Source organism: Lemur catta, chromosome 2, assembly GCF_020740605.2.
Source record: "Lemur catta isolate mLemCat1 chromosome 2, mLemCat1.pri, whole genome shotgun sequence".
In the NCBI taxonomy this organism is placed as follows: Eukaryota; Metazoa; Chordata; class Mammalia; order Primates; family Lemuridae; genus Lemur; species Lemur catta.
In genome coordinates, this window is record NC_059129.1 from 75,719,988 (window position 1) to 75,736,250 (window position 16,263).

At 35.9% G+C, this 16,263-nt stretch overlaps 1 protein-coding gene across 4 annotated transcripts in view; it reads left to right on the forward strand.

Annotated features, from left to right (window-relative positions):
* SENP6 (SUMO specific peptidase 6) overlaps positions 1–16,263 on the forward strand; it is a 106,669-nt gene that overhangs the window by 4,776 nt on the left and 85,630 nt on the right. For 3 of the 4 annotated variants that reach the window (XM_045543908.1, XM_045543909.1, XM_045543910.1), the window contains exons 2-3: positions 12,639–12,732; positions 14,703–14,763. The exons of the other annotated variant lie outside the window; for it this stretch is intronic. In XM_045543908.1, the coding sequence (XP_045399864.1) occupies positions 12,639–12,732; positions 14,703–14,763 (155 nt within the window). The remainder of the gene's footprint in view (positions 1–12,638; positions 12,733–14,702; positions 14,764–16,263) is intronic. 4 annotated transcript variants of the gene reach the window in all.

Genomic DNA, 16,263 nt, shown 5'->3' on the forward strand with positions numbered 1-16,263 from the left:
TTTTTCTGCTTTTCCTTTCTAATGTGCATAGATTACTACTTTAGTTTGTTTTCCTTTTCATTTTGGGTATCTCTCGCTTTATGGACCTTGTCCACAATGTGGTTGGAAAGACTGATGTTAAACTATTGCAGTATTGTCTTTCTTACAGGTAGCAGCAAAAATGCTTGTCTCCAAATGAAAAGTCTTTTCCATTTCCACTTAGCTATACTTTTATATGTAAACTCAGTTCAGAATCCAATCAGTTTTCCAGTTCTACTGGGGACAGTAAATACTTCACACCATCTGTTGGACGATAGCACAGTTTCTCCTAAATGATTGGCATTCCATGGAGTGTGAGCAAGGTTTTTAGTTTCTGCCAACTCAGGGGAATACACCTCTTTTTCTTTTGATTGCACGACTTTTAGAAAGTACATCATAGTGTCATTCCTTATTTACTCCTTAAGTATGTTTACTTCCTGGTTTCATGCCATTGAAGTGATAAATTCTGTTTATCAGTGGATTTCATGTGCTTGCATGAAACAGTAGAGTAGAACCTCACTTGAAATAAAAGTGATTTTCATTAGAAATGCATTGAGAGCATGAATTTATAAGCCAGAATCCAGAGGTTCAACATCTGACTCTATTACTTATTAGTTGTAGACAGATTATGTAAACTGTTTTCTCATCTGTAAAACATGGTTAATAATTATTACCTTATAAGATTGCCATGAGAATTAAATGAGTTAATATATATTACTCAAAACCATTCAAGGGATGTGTTAAGCCCCTCTGTTAGTTCGTATTATTTTATATCTTCTCTTAGCAGATAGAGAAAAGAAAAAGAACAACTTTTCCTCGCTTCTTTTCTTGCCTTCTCTTTTATTTGAATTTCAGTTTTTATTGTTTTTCTTTTACTTACTACCTTTCTTTTCCTAGATATTAACTAATTTTGATATTCTAGGTTGATTGGTATAATGAGAGAGGAAAGAGAATGAAATTATGTCCTCCACTTACCTAGACTTTCATAAATTGGTTGTTCCTGTTGCCATTATAAAAGTATGTTGGATATTTGAGGAACTCAAGAGGTATAGAATGGTTATGTGACCCAGGTTAGTGGGGAAATCAGAACTGGAGCCTGGTACCTGACTTAGAGCTTCAGCTTTCTTCAGCATTTCCTTCCTCCTTTCCTTATCTTTTTGCTTCCCCATTCTTCCTCTTAGCTCCTTTCCCTGCACCTCCCCAAAAGGGAGAGGAGATTGAACAAGAGAAGGAAAAATAACAAGTAATTATGGAGAATTATCATTTATTGATGAAGGAGCACTTCAAGAGGGCAAAAGGGGAAAGCCACAGATCTCTTAAGGCCCAACTTCAGAAATCACAGTGTCACCTATGCCACGTTGTTTTGTCCAAAAAGTCACAGAGCCAGCCAGATTCAAGGGCAGGGGAAGTAGACCCACCATTCAATGAGTGTGGCACAGAATTTGTAGACATCTTTCATCTATAGAGCTGTCCTACCTCTCTCATACTTACTTGGTATTTTTTTCCCCAATCTTTCAACAGTCGTAATATTTCTTAAACCTGAAAATGACAATTCTTACGAAATCCAAAAGTTTCTAAATTTTGGACAGTTTAGGAAGCTAAAGAAAGGAAAAAGAAGGTGGGCAACACAGTTTGTAAGCACCCAGGTATGTGTGCAGAAAGAAAAAAATTATAGGAAATTATAAATATTTTAAATTAAACAATTTGTAGTTTGTTTCAAAAGTATAAATAGCAACAGAAAGAGTTATTAGTTTAACTTTTAGTTAGTTGATTAGGAACTGATTCAGAAATTTCTGAAATAGGGCAAGCATAAGAAAAAAAGAGGAAGTTTGTTAGAACTTTTCCTTCCTTTCCTTTTTTCTGTCAGTGATGTCTGGGTTATGCTGGAGTTGTTATTGTATACTTTCTCATTTTCATTACCTAAACTCTTAGAAAACATAGCCAAACTTTAACAATATTAAAAATTAAACCATATCTTTATGCAAAACATTGGTTAATCCACAAAGTCAAGGACAGACTGTTAATGCTTACAATTACAACACACTTTAAGCTGCATTTCTTGGAGTGATGAAGCAATGCATGATTCATTATTGTCAGTTGCAAATTGCGGTTGCTAACATCAGGTAAAAAAATGACAGCAATTACAGAAAGTGGTAGATAACCTGTACTATATCCATTTGACAGTAAAAACACAGGAGCAGTTTTCTCTCAGTGGTCCTCATAAAAAGGACCGCTGGGTGTGGTGGTTCACACTGTAATCCCAGCACTTTGGGAGGCCAATGTGGGCGGATCACTTAAGGCCAGAAGTTCAAGACCAGCCTGGGCAACATATCGAGACCCCGTCTTTAAATAAATATGAAAAATTAGCTGGATGTGGTGGCATGTGCCTGTAGCCCCAGCTACTTGGGAGACTCACTTGAGCCCAGGAGTTGGAGGCTGCAGTGTGCTATAATCACAGCACTGCATTCCAGCCTGGGTGACAGAATGAGACCCTATCCTTGGGGGAAAAATTTTTTTAATCATAATCTTTGTTGATCTTAACAATGATAGTTTCAAAATTGTTAGGAAATATTTCACATCTGTGTGAAATATAAAGAATGATATAGCAGACTCTGTGTTCTACTTCCTAGCCTAAAGAAGAAAACATTACCAACAGTTGAAACTTAAGCTGTGGTAAACCCCAACTCCCCGCCCCTTTGGTTTTTCCGTTTTATTTTTTGGGTTTTCCTCCCCTCCAGAGGTAACCACCATTTTTAATTTGGTAGTTAGTAGTTGTTCTCATGCATTTTTTTTTTTTTTTTTTTTTTTTTTGAGACAGAGTCTCACTTTGTTGCCCGGGCTAGAGTGAGTGCCATGGCAACCTCAAACTCCTGGGCTTAAGCGATCCTACTGCCTCAGCCTCCCGAGTAGCTGGGACTACAGGCATGCGCCACCATGCCCAGCTGATTTTTTCTATATATATTTTTAGTTGTCCAGATAATTTATTTCTATTTTTAGTAGAGACGGGGTCTTGCTCAGGCTGGTCTCAAACTCCTGACCTTGAGCGATCCACCTGCCTCGGCCTCCCAGAGTGCTAGGATCACAGGCGTGAGCCACCGCGCCCGGCCTCATGCATTTCTTTATACTTTATTCCTTATGTGTGTATCTCAGAACCATATATAAGACTATGTATATATAATTATATGTATCATTGTTTTGCATATTTTAGAATTTATAGCATGCCATAGTGTGTTTGTTCTTTTATAGCGTTGTAGGAGAGATTCAACAATGTTGATAGGAATAGTTCCAATGCTTTCATTTTCATTGTCATTTAGCATTCTATGGTATGACTATAGAAACTTATTTATACATTCTTGTATTTGTGTAAATTTAGATTGTATCCAACTTTCTACTCTTACATACATTGTTACTACGAACATTTTAGTATGTTTCATATTGCTACTATGAACTTTTTTGTTTTTAAGATTTGTTTTCTTGTGCACATGTGTGTTTCTCTAGGGAAAAGGATGGCCACCTTTTTCTGTAAAGAGACAGATGGTAAATATCTTATACTTTGCAGTCCATATAGGCTCTGTTGCAATTACTCGACACTGCGATTTCAGTGAGAAGGCAGAGATAATAGAAATGAGCATTGCTGTTTTTCAATAAAACTTTATGCATAGTGACACTTGAATTTCATGTAATTTTCATGTATCATCGAGCATTCTTCTTTTGATTTTTTTCTGCCAGGTATTAAAAATGTAAAAGCCATTTTCTTAGCTCACGAGCCCAATAAAAACAGGCAGCAGGACAGATTTGGCTGGGTCCTAGTTTGCTGACTCCTAACCTAGAGTATCCTGTAGCAATGGAATGATTGAGTCCTAGGGCATGTGCAATTTCAGCTTCCTAGGTATTGCCCACTTGATATTTTAATTTTTGCCAGTCTGATGGGGTTTAGATACACAAATGGTTTGAATTTATAATACTCTGATTTGTAGTGATGTTGAGTATTTTTGTTGCTGTATTTTTGAAAAAATTATTCATTGTTCATTTAACATTAAAAAATATTTATTGAGTGCCAACCTAGCATTAGTCCCTATTCTATGTGTTTGTGATACATCCATAAACTAAACAAAATACTCTGAATATCTTTTCTTTATATATATAAAAAGAAGATATGTTTATGCTTTTCACTGAGTTGCTTGTTCATATCTTCTGCCCATTTTTTTTCCCTGTTGGAACATTGAGATTCTTTATATATTCTGGATAGTAATTCTTGGTTGGATTATATAGATTGAACATATCTCTTACCAAATTATTACTTGTCTTATTGTTTTTTGAGTGGAATAATTTTATAAACATAATTATTTAATGCAGTCATTTGTTTTTCCTTTAATGGCTTGTGTTTTTTTTTTTTTTTAATTTAAGAAATCCTTTGTTCATATTGGTCTTCTCTGTATTATAACTTTATTTTTTTGTTTTATTAGTTTCTGTCCATTTCTTTAGTTTTTGTGTCAGGGTAGGAGAGGGCCAATCAGCTATATAGGCTGGGGGAACAGGATTTGAAAATCTTGTTTTTTTGTGTTTTTTAATATATACCTTATGTTTTCTTTAAATTTTTTAACTTTTTATTTTGAAATAATTTTACATTTGCAGGAAGGTTGTAAGAGCAGTACAGAGAATTCCCATTTATCTCTCGCTTGTTTCCTCTATATGTTTATTAATGTTTATCATAACTATTTTATCATAGTCTCTCTTTCAAGTCATGTGTCACTTAACAGGGATATGTTCTGAGAAATTCATCTTAGGTGATTTTGTCATTGTATGAACATTACAGAGGTACTTACACAAACCTAGCAGGCATAGTTTACTACACACCTGGGTTATATGGTGTAGCCTATTGCTCCTAGGCTACAAACTTGTACAGCATGTTGCTGTAGTGAATACCATACGCAGTTGTAACAGAGTGGTTATTATTAATATTTGTATATCTAAACATATCTAGACATAGAAAAGGTACAGTAAAAATACAATATTATAATCTTATGGGCCTGCCATCAAATATGCTGCCCATCATTCACCAAAACATCGTATGTGACAGATGACTGTATATATATTTATGTAAACATACACACTTTTTTTGAACCATTTGAAAGTAAATCTCAGACATGCTGCCCATTTACCCCTAATTACTTTATCTCACCTCCCTCTACTTTTATTTAGGAACTATAGATTCTAGTGCAGTTATGAAAATCAGAAAATTAACATTGATAAAATAGTATTATTTAATCAGCTTTCACCGGTTGACCTAAAAATGCTCCTTAATAGTAAAAGAAAAAAATTCTGGTTCAGGATCTGATATAGAATCATGTATTACACTTATTTGTCATGTCCTTTTTGTCTCCTTTAATGTGCAAATAGCTTTTCAGGCATTCTTTGTCTTTCTTTACCTTGACATTTTTAAAGTAAAGAGGATGGTTATTATGTAGTTTGGGTTTATCCCAGTTTGGGTTTATCTGATGTTTCCTCATGATTAGATTGAGGTTATGCCTTTTTTTTCAATAAGGAATGTCATAGGAATGATCCTGTGTTCTTCTCAGTGTGTTGTATCTAGAGGCTCATGATGTCAGTTTGTTCTACTACTGGTGAAGGTAACTTTGATCACTTAGTTAAGGTGGTGTTTGACAGATTTCTCTACTGAAAGGTACTATCTTTTCCCTTGTAATTAATAAATACTGTGTGGAGAGATGGTTTGAGACAATATAAACATATTATTTCTCATCAGATTTCATCTACTATTTTTAATAAGCATTGATGATTCATGCCTGAATCAGATATTAATATAATGGTTCCCAAATGATGATTTTATTATAACATCCTTCGTTATACATTTATTAGTTTACAATCTACTAAATATATGTTCCTTTACTGTAACCATGAATTCCTGGGCTCAAGCCATCCTGCTGCCTCAGCCTCCCCAGTAGCTGGGACTACAGGCACATGCCACTGTGCCTGGCTAATTTTTAAATTTTTTTGCAGAGGTAAAAATTTTATAAAACTTTTTTGTAGAGATGGGGTCTCATTATGTTGCCCAGGCTGGTGTTGAACTCCTGGCTTAAAGCAATCCTCCTGCCTAGGCCTCCCAAAGTGCTGGGATGACAACCGGTGTGAGCCATCACACCCTAAACATATGTTCTTAAAAAAAAAAAAAAAAAAGCCCTTCTTTCCGTCAGATCTACCTACTGTCTCCAATTTTTGAGCTTTTTTGGGGTTCTGTACATGAATACGTTTTCTTACTTTCCTCACCCTTCATAGGCATTTTCTCCCTTTGCTGTATTGCACCAACTAGGACCTTCACTATGTACTTGAATAGATATGTTGGTAACTTAGTGCAGGGGAAAAGTTTGGTGTTTACTGAAGGTTTTTTGAGTTACTCTTTTTCAGATTAAAGAAGTTCCTTCCTATTCCTGGTTTGCTGAGTTTTTGTTTTGTTGTGAATGGATATTGTGAGTTACATTCATGATTTTCTTTCCTTTTTTTTTTTTATTTTTTTTGAGACAAGGTCTCACTTTGTCGCCTGGGTAGAGTGCAGTGGTGTCATCATAACTCACTGCAACCTCAAACTCCTAGACTCAGGCTATCCTCCTGGTTAAGCCTCCCACGTAGCTGGGACTACAGGCACGTACCACCACACCCCGCTAATTTTTTTTATTTTTTGTAGAGATGGGTCTTGGTCTTGCTCAGGCTGGTCTCAAACTCCTGGCCTCAAGCATTCCTCCCTCCTTGGCCTCCCAAAGTGTTAGGATTAGAGGCATGAGCCACCCAGCCCAGCCACATTCATGATTTTAAATGTTAACTCTTGCTTTTTAGAATAAACCCTATGTAATATTTTATTCTTTATGTATTATTGTATTTGTTTTGCTCATATTTTATTTAGGCTTTTATATCTGTTTTCTTGTGAGATTGCTTGATAATTTTTCTTCCTTGAATGTCGTCAATTTTGGGATCAACTAGTCTAACTTAATAAAATGAGCTGCAAAGTGTTCCTTTTTTATTTTCTGGAAAAGGTTAGGTAAGATTGGTGCTATTTCTTAAAAGTTAGAAGAAATTACTGGCAAAGACTTCTGAGCCTTAGTTCGTCTTTGTGGGAAGATTTGTAATAATTCAATTTCTTTTATTGCCATAGTAATGTTAAAATCTTTTGCTTTTTGTATCAGTTTGGTAATTTGTGCCCTCATAGGCATTTAGATGTTTGCTTTCTTTGGTCAACTAATTTAGTTCCTACCCATCTATCAAATTTTCATCTATCACTTTTGTTACATCTCTCATCTGCTATTATCTCCTCTCTGGCTTCTTTTTGTTTTTACGGGTTTGTTTTTTCTCATCTTTCCACTATTGTCATTTTAGTGGAGGATATGGAGAAATATCTGTATTTAGTCTGTGATATTTAACTGTGATCTCTGTCTTTTTTTTTTTTTTTTTGGACAGAATCTTACTCTCTTGCCTGGGCTAGAGTGCCGTGGCATCAGCCCAGCTCACAGCAACCTCAAACTCCTGGGATCAAGCGATCCTCCTGCCTCAGCCTCCCGAGTAGCTGGGACTACAGGCATGCGCCACCATGCCCGGCTAATTTTTTCTATTTTTAGTTGTTTGGCTAATTTCTACTTTTAGTAGAGACGGCTCTCACTCTTGCTCAGGCTGGTCTTGAACTCCTGAGCTCAAGCAATCCTCCCGCTTCAGGCTCCTAGAGTGCTAGGATTACAGGCGTGAGCCACTGCCCCCGGCCTAACTGTGATCTCTTAATCTTTTTCTTTTCTTCCCCTCCTTAATTTTGTAAGTAGAGTATAGTGGACATAATTTTTCACTCTCATAGGTACAAATGTCAACCATAGCGAGATATTGAAATGTGTCCTCTCAATGACTTTGAGGATTTTAAGTTTTTTTTTTTTTTTTTTTTTGAGACAGAGTGTCACTTTGTCGCCCTGGCTAGAGTGAGTGCCGTGGCATCAACCTAGCTCACAGCAACCTCAAACTCCTGGGCTTAAGCGATCCTACTGCCTCAGCCTCCCGAGTAGCTGGGACTACAGGCATGCGCCACCATGCCCGGCTAATTTTTTCTATATATATTTTTAGTAGGCCAGCTAATTTCTTTCTATTTTTAGTAGAGATGGGGTCTCGCTCTTGATCAGGCTGATCTCGAACTCCTGACCTCGAGCGATCCACCCGCCTTGGCCTCCCAGAGTGCTAGGATTACAGGCGTGAGCCACCGCGCCCGGCCAATTTTAAGTTTTTATCCCTACTCCAAGTTGCCCTAAACTTATGGTTTATAATTTATTTCCTCTCATTGACATTTATCTCTTCTATGAGATTATTCTTTCACTTATTTGTATTAATAGATTCTAATCTACCAGTTAGGAAATTGTATGATCAGGTTTGTTAGAATTATGTGTGCAGAACCCTGGTTCCTTTAGTGGATAAATATTATAACATCTCTTTTGACTTTTGAAACAGAGGTTCATTTTACATTCAATGTTTAAACTTATTTTGGAATACTTTTAGATTTACAGAGAAGTTTCAAAGATGGAATAGAGAGTTTCTGTATGACTTTCACCCAGCTTTCACTAATGTTACCACCTAATATAGCCATTGTACCTTTGTCAAAACTAGGAAATTTAACATTGCTATCATACTATTATGTAAACTGCAGACTTTATTTGGATTTCACCAGTGATTCCATTAATGCCCTTTCTGTGTTCCAGAGTCCAATCTAGGAATTTGGATTTGGTTGTCATGTCTCCTTAGTCATCTACTGTGTTCTTTGACAGTTTCTCAATCTTTCCTTGAGAGTTTTAAAGAGTACTGGTCAGATATATTGTACGGTGTCCCTCAATTTGGGTTTGTCTCATGTTTTTGTGATTCAACTGGCATTATGAATTTTGGGGAAGAAGACCGCAGAGCATACCATTTTCAGCACACCATAAAGTATACATTCCACGAATACGATATATCACTGCTGATGTCATCCTTGATCGCTTATCTGAGATGGTGTTTGTCAGATTTCTCCACCATCAATTTGTTTTTTCCCCTTTTTATGGTCTATTCTTTTCAAGTAAGTTACCAAGTCTACCCCCCATACTCAAGGTAAGGAGAATTCAGTTCTGTCTTTTGGAGAAGGTAGTCTGTGCATACATTATTTGGAATTCTGTAAGGAAGATGTGCCCCTTCTCTCCATTCATTTATTTATTAAATCATTTGTTTTTGTCAGTATGGATTGAGGGATATTTAAAACCCAATGCTATTATTTATTTTTGCTAAAATTGTTCCAACTTTAGCTATTGGGAATTCTTTCAGGTTGATTTCTGTAACTTTTTGACATGCTTCATCTTTTCTTTTTCAAAAACACTTTCTTGCATTCTGACACTGCACAGTACTCCATGTTCATCCTGTATTTTTCCTGCCTCTGCCTTAGACTCAAGTCATTTCTCTTAGGAGCGAGCCATGGCTCCTTTTATTGAAGAGAATGGTACTTAGAAACCAAGATCTGGTAGTAGGTATGTTTGTTGCTACTGGGGTGTCACTGCTTCTAGACCTTGTCAGAGAACAGAGCCGTAGCTCTGTATACTAACCCATGTTACAACACATATATATCCACCTATTATGTGTTAAATAAACATGAGTTCAGTGACTGAGTTCTGACTGTAATCCAGCATCGCAGCGTTCCTTCTAGCTTTTTCCTCTTGCTTACTTATAACTTCTTTCTCTGACACGAAGAAACTTTATTCTCATTATCTACTATTTATTTGCTTACGTTTTCAACCCCAGTATACATTAAAGAAGTTTCAGATTTGCTATTGATGACTCGTTTTCTCCTGTTTCTTTTTTTTTTTTTTTGAGACAGAGTCTCGTTTTTTTGTTGTTGTTGTTGCCCGGGCTAGAGTGAGTGCCGTGGCATCAGCCTAGCTCACAGCAACCTCAAACTCCTGAGCTTAAGCGATCCTACTGCCTCAGCCTCCCGAGTAGCTGGGACTACAGGCATGTGCCACCATGCCTGGCTAATTTTTTCTATATATAGATTTTTAGCTGTCCAAATCATTTTTTTCTATTTTTGGTAGAGACAGGGTCTCACTCTTGCTCAGGCTGGTCTCGAACTCCTGACCTCGAGCGATCCACCCGCCTCGGCCTCCCAGAGGGCTAGGATTACAGGCGTGAGCCACTGCGCCCAGCCTTCTCGTGTTTCTTGATACTGTTTGAAACTCTTTTTTTGAGACTTATATTGAAGTTTTATGTATTTTGGAGAGGATTTATGCTTGCTTCTGTTAGTCATTTTGAAGCTTTTTTTCTTTTTAAAAACATTTTTTATTGTGGTAAAATAGACATAAAATTTACCATTTTAACCATTTTAGGTGTACATTTGTACAATTCATTAGCATTAAGTACATTCACAATGTTGTGCAACCACCACCACTATCCATTTTTGGAACGTTTTCCTCATCTCAAACAAAAACTCTGTATCTATTAAATAATAATTCTCCATATCCCCTCTCTCCTATACGCCCCCCCCCCCCCCCCAGTCCCTGGTAACCTGTTTTCTACTTCTGTCTTGATGAATTTGACTATTCTTTTTTTTGAGACAGGATCTCACTCTATTTTCTGGGTTAGAGTGCAGTGGAATGGTTGCTCACTGCAACCTCAAACTCCTGGGCTCAAACCATCCTCCTGCCTCAGCCTCACAAAGTGCTGGGATTATAGGTGTTAGCCACTGCTCCTGGCCTGATTTGCCTGTTCTCATATAGGTACCTCATGTAAGTGGAATCATACTGTATTTGTCCTTTTGTATGTGGTTTATTTCACCTAGTGTAATGTTTTCAAGGTTCATCCATGTTGTAGCCTGTATCCAAGTTTCATTCCTTTATGGTTGAATATTATTCCATTGTGTATGTGGTGTATTTGTATGTATATACATACCACATTACTTAATTTGTTTATCCATTCATCTGTTAATAGACATTTGGGTTGTTTCCACCTTTTGGTTTATCATGAATAATGCTGCTGTGAACATTGGTTTACAAGTGTCTATTTAAGTTCATGCTTTCAGTTATTTTGGGAATATACTTAGAAGTGGAACTGCTGGATCATATGGTAAATCTATGTTTAACTGTTTGAGGAACTACCACATTGTTTTCCACAGTATTACATTCCCACCAGCAATGCGCAAGAGTTCCAGTTTCTCCCACATCCTAGCTAACACTTGTTACTTCCATTTAAAAAATGATAATAGCTGTCTTAATGGGTGAACAGTAGTATCTCATTAAGATTTTGATTTACATTTCCCTAGTTGAGCATCTTTTCTTGTGAAGCGTTTTAATCATGGACGTTTCTGGGCCACATGGGTTGTGAAAATTAACAAACCTTAGTTAATTGTTGGCTTATGATTAGGAATTTCCTAACTATCTTAGTCTGTTTGGGCTGCTGTAACAAAGTACCAAAGATGAGTAGCTATTAAACAACAGAAATTTATTTCTCACAGTTTAGGAGTCTGGAAAGTCAGGTCAGCATGTCCTGACAGTGTCTGGTAAGGGCCCACTTTCTCACCAGTAGTGCTTTCTGTGATGGAAGGGGCAAACAAGCTCCCTTGGGCCTGTTTTATAAGGGTATAGTAATGCCGTTCATGAGGGCTCTGTCCTCAGGATCTAATCATCTCCCAAAGGCCCCACCTCTTAATACCGTCAACAGGGGTTGAAATTTCAACATAAATGGGGGGGACACAAACATTCAGACAGTAGCTCTGATAGGTACACTTTGTCTTTAGTTCAACTCAAAAAGCCAGAGCCAAGGATAAGATACCATAGTTATCTCCACTCTTTCTTCAGTGAGTTTCTTTTATTTTTCTTAGTTCTCCCAGTCAGACTGTTGCCCTTCAGGTCTTCTGGTTTGCAGTCTGACCTCTCATCTTGCTGGGGCCCTGAATTTAATCTTAAAGCCCAAGCTCTAAGACATCAGGTTTTTTTTAAATGGCACCAAGAGAAATGCCAGCTTTAGAACTTCATTTGTCTCTCTGGTTCCCACTGTCTATTAATAGTTGTTTATGGTTTCATGGTGTTTCAGCTGTGTATTTATAAAAAAATTTTTAACTCGTGATGAGTGTATTTGGTGTTCTGATTTTGAGTTTCTTACTAACACAGAAAACCTTGTCTTATTTTTCTTCTATTGAAAGGCAGGGATGATTGAGTTTAAGGAAAAGTCTTGTAGTCTAGGTATAGCTCTTATAAATAAGGCAAGCAGACTATTTATAGGTCCTGATTTCTAGAATCACTGATCAAAGATTGAGATTTAGGGCTGATTTTATAGTCATATATAGTCATATATAGTCATGTACCCTCCATTTTTATTATTATATCTTACTTATTTGAGCTTCTTTGTATAGCAAGCACACATATATGGATGCCTATAAATTAGTAAAAATAAATTTTAATGTGTTCTTCTCTTTATTAATAGGATATTAATATTTATAAGAAATAGACAAAAGGCAAACAAATTAAAAGAAAATCTAGAATAATCAAAGAGCTTGGGAAATGCTCAAATTTGTTTTATATTGAATAGCTGTATTAATGAATACTTATCTCAGTTTGTTTTTATTTCAGCTTTGGCTAGATCAGAATCTAAGAGAGATGGAGGTTTTAAAAATAATTGGAGCTTTGATCATGAAGAAGAAAGTGAAGGAGATACAGATAAAGAGTAAGGATTTTTTTTCCCTCAGATATTTTATAAGAATGAAACTTTTCATAGAAAAACAATTTATATTCCATGGAAAGAGTTTTAAGAGTGTGGTATTCTTTACTTAAGAAAACATTAACTCTTTCATAGTAGCCTTAAGGAAAAGAAAACACAACTCTTTATTGGTAAATAGTTTGAAATGTGTAAATATATACATATAATACACATAACCTTATGACTAAAAATTGACCATACAACAGAAGATTTCAAATTAAGGAAATTGTTTTTCTTTGTTGTTGTTGTTGTTTTTCAAAAAGGTGGTCTGTTTAGACAGTAATTTGAAAAGCTACCATTTATCGTAAGTGAACCCAGATAAGACTCTTGGATTTTGTATGAAAGTTTAAGTACTACAGCATCTTTCTTCCCCAGTTGTGAACACCACATCCATCTTAGATCAGAATCTCACCAGAGAAAGCAGAACCACTATAAACGATAAACACAGGTGTTTACCCAGACAGAAGTTAAGCAAAGTGTTCATTACACTTTGTTAACGTACTTGGAATGACTGCTGTGTAAAAATTTTAAATAATAGTTTTAATAGACCTTTGTGAATGTCATGAGATTTGTATTACAAATTCAACATTGTTTTTAATTTTTGATTTATTTATCTGGTTTTCTGCTGGCCAAAAGAAATAACAAATTCAGAGAAACACAAATAATATATACACAAAGTTCTACCAAAACTATAAATAGGTTTTAGAAATTTTTATACAAGAAGTCATTCAGAGTATATTGGCTAAATATTGTAGGTGCTTCACTTCTGTCTGGGCAACAGCTCCATTCATCATTACCACTTTATGTGCCTTCACCTATGAGATGTTGACCTGAAGTGAAGTTTTATTTGATGGAGAGCTTTGAACTGGTAAGTTTCTCATTTTAAGTCAGTATTTTATGATCTTCTTTCTTTCATTTCTTTTTTCTGATTACTTTTTAATATAAAATAATTTTTTATTACATACAGTATTTATACAGTTTTGAAAAATTAAAATTTTAAATCTGAACTTAAGCTACATAGAAAGTATACCACTTTTTGAACATTTTTGTACGGTGTTTACAGGAGAGAATTCTTAGCATTAAAAAGTTGGGATGTATATAAGCAGTAATGAAACAAAACATTTTTATTATAAATAGCTAGCATTTTACTATAAATACATTAGTAGACTTGTCTTCAAAAAGGTGTATTTGACTTTCTTTGTTGGCAGATTTGCCATAGTTTTATTATTAAAAAATTGTCTTTTAAGGTGCTAGTTGTCCTATATATCTCCTTTATGAATTGTACTCTTTGGTTCATCATGGGTCCTAAGGGACTTCAGCTTTTTGAATATGTTGAGATTAACATGAGCTGTTTATAGATATATTAGTCTGATCTTTTAGAATCTCAGTACAATGATTGTCAGTGAAGTGTTGATATTTCTAAGAATGATGGAAGTATAACTAATTTACTATGGTAGTAGCATTGGAATTACTTCTTTTTGATTAGCTAAGGTTTTTCTTCCCTTACCAGTTTGTTTCTTCTCCTTTACTTTGTTTCTCTGTCTTCTGTTATTGTCAAACCAAGACAGAAAGAAAAATGAGTGAGAATAAATAAAATCCATAGTTTAAAAAAAGAAAAGTATGTGTTCATTTGTGGTAGGTGTCGGTAGACTGTGGCCCATGGGCTCGATCTTTCCTACTACTTGATTTTTATTAATAATTTTTGTTGGAACATAGCCACATTTATAGTTTATGGCTGTTTTCATCCTACAATGGCAACGATGAGTAGTTGCTATGGAAACCATATGGCCTGCAAACCTAAAATATTTACGTTCTGGCCTTTTACAGAAAAAGTTTGCTGATTCCCTGAATTAGGTGAGCATAGATAATAAAACTTTTGAATTTAATGTATGGATTGTGATTATTACTAAGGTTTTTTCACTTTATTTTCTATGTAGTGGAGCAAATCTTCTGAGTGTAGATGAAGATGAGGATTCTGAAACCTCAAAAGGAAAAAAGGCAAGTGTTGCTTTAAAAAAATTTTTTTTTAGTTTATATACTAAAATTTATTACCTCAAAGAAGACTTACATTTTTTAATTGTAAGCCTCAACCACCTACTTCCCTACCCCAGAGGCAAAGGGTGTTCCCAGTTTCCTGTTTATCCCTTCAGAAATATTTGATGCATTATAAAGAAAATATATATTCCCCCCTTACACAGTTGGTAATATACTATGCACAGTTTTTCTGATCTTACTTTAATTTAATATGTCTTAGAGACTGTGGTGTTACATATATATTGGTTTTTGTCCATGGTTCATGGCTCATAACTCCCATAGTCCTTGTTTAATCTTGGGGCTCTTTAGACCTCAGGAAACAATCTCTCTGGCTTCCCTCCCCTCTTTCTGGTTGTGGGTCATAAGACCCTCATTCCAGGGAGGGTCCCACGATATACCCTGAAGGCTAATCACATTTCCACATGATTGTCCATAAAAACCCTAGAGGACTGGGTTCAGAGAGCTTCCAGATAGCTGAACATGTGGAGGTTCCTGGAGGGTGGCATGCTCTGTGCCCCTTCCCCCAGACCCCACCCTCTGCATTTCTTCATGTATATCTTTTTGTAATATCCTTTGTGATAAATCAGTAAACATAAATAAATGTTTCCCTGAGTTCTGTGAGCCACTTTAGCAAATTAATCGAACACAGATGGGATCGTGGGAACCCCATTTTTGAAGCTAGTCAGTCAGAAGTTCTGAAGGCCTGGACCTGGCAACTGGAGGCAAAGAGGGGTCAGTTTTGGTGACTGAGCCCTCACCTGTTGCTATCTTGGGGTAGATAATGTTGGAATTGAATTAGAGGACACCTAGGTGGAATCTGCTGCTTGGTGTGTGGGGAAAAACCCCACATTTGTTCACAGAAGTCTTCTGTGTTGACTGTTGTGGAGTATGGAGGAAAGCACAGTTTAAGGGGAGTTTTTCCTATCACAGAGACCATTCATTCATAAGAGCCTTTAAAAAGCACCTTCATTCTTTTCAATGAGTGCATGGTATTCCATTGTATGAAGTACTGTTCATCAGTACCACCATATTGACAGATATTTACAGTGTTGCCAATTTTAATTTTTTTCCTAATACAATGTATAAATTAGCCTGCTATATGGGTTCTTTTGCACACATGCAAGCACATCTGTAGGGTGATTTGCTAGAAGTAGAGCTGGTGTATCAGGACAGGTACATTTCTTATTTTGGTATACCTGATTAACACTTTTTACTAGTAGTATCTGAAAGTACTTGTTTCCCCTCACTTTTGTTAGTGTTATTAACCTTTTGATCTTTGCTAATGAAAAATAGTATCTCAAATGTAGTCTTAATTTGCAGTTCTTTTATGAGTGAGATTGAACACCTGTATAGTCCATTTCTATTTCTTTTTTGATATTTTTCAGTTAATATCCTTTGCCCATTTTTCTATTTGGTCTTTAGAATATTATTTATAGCAATTCTTTTTATTTCATTTTTAGAGAC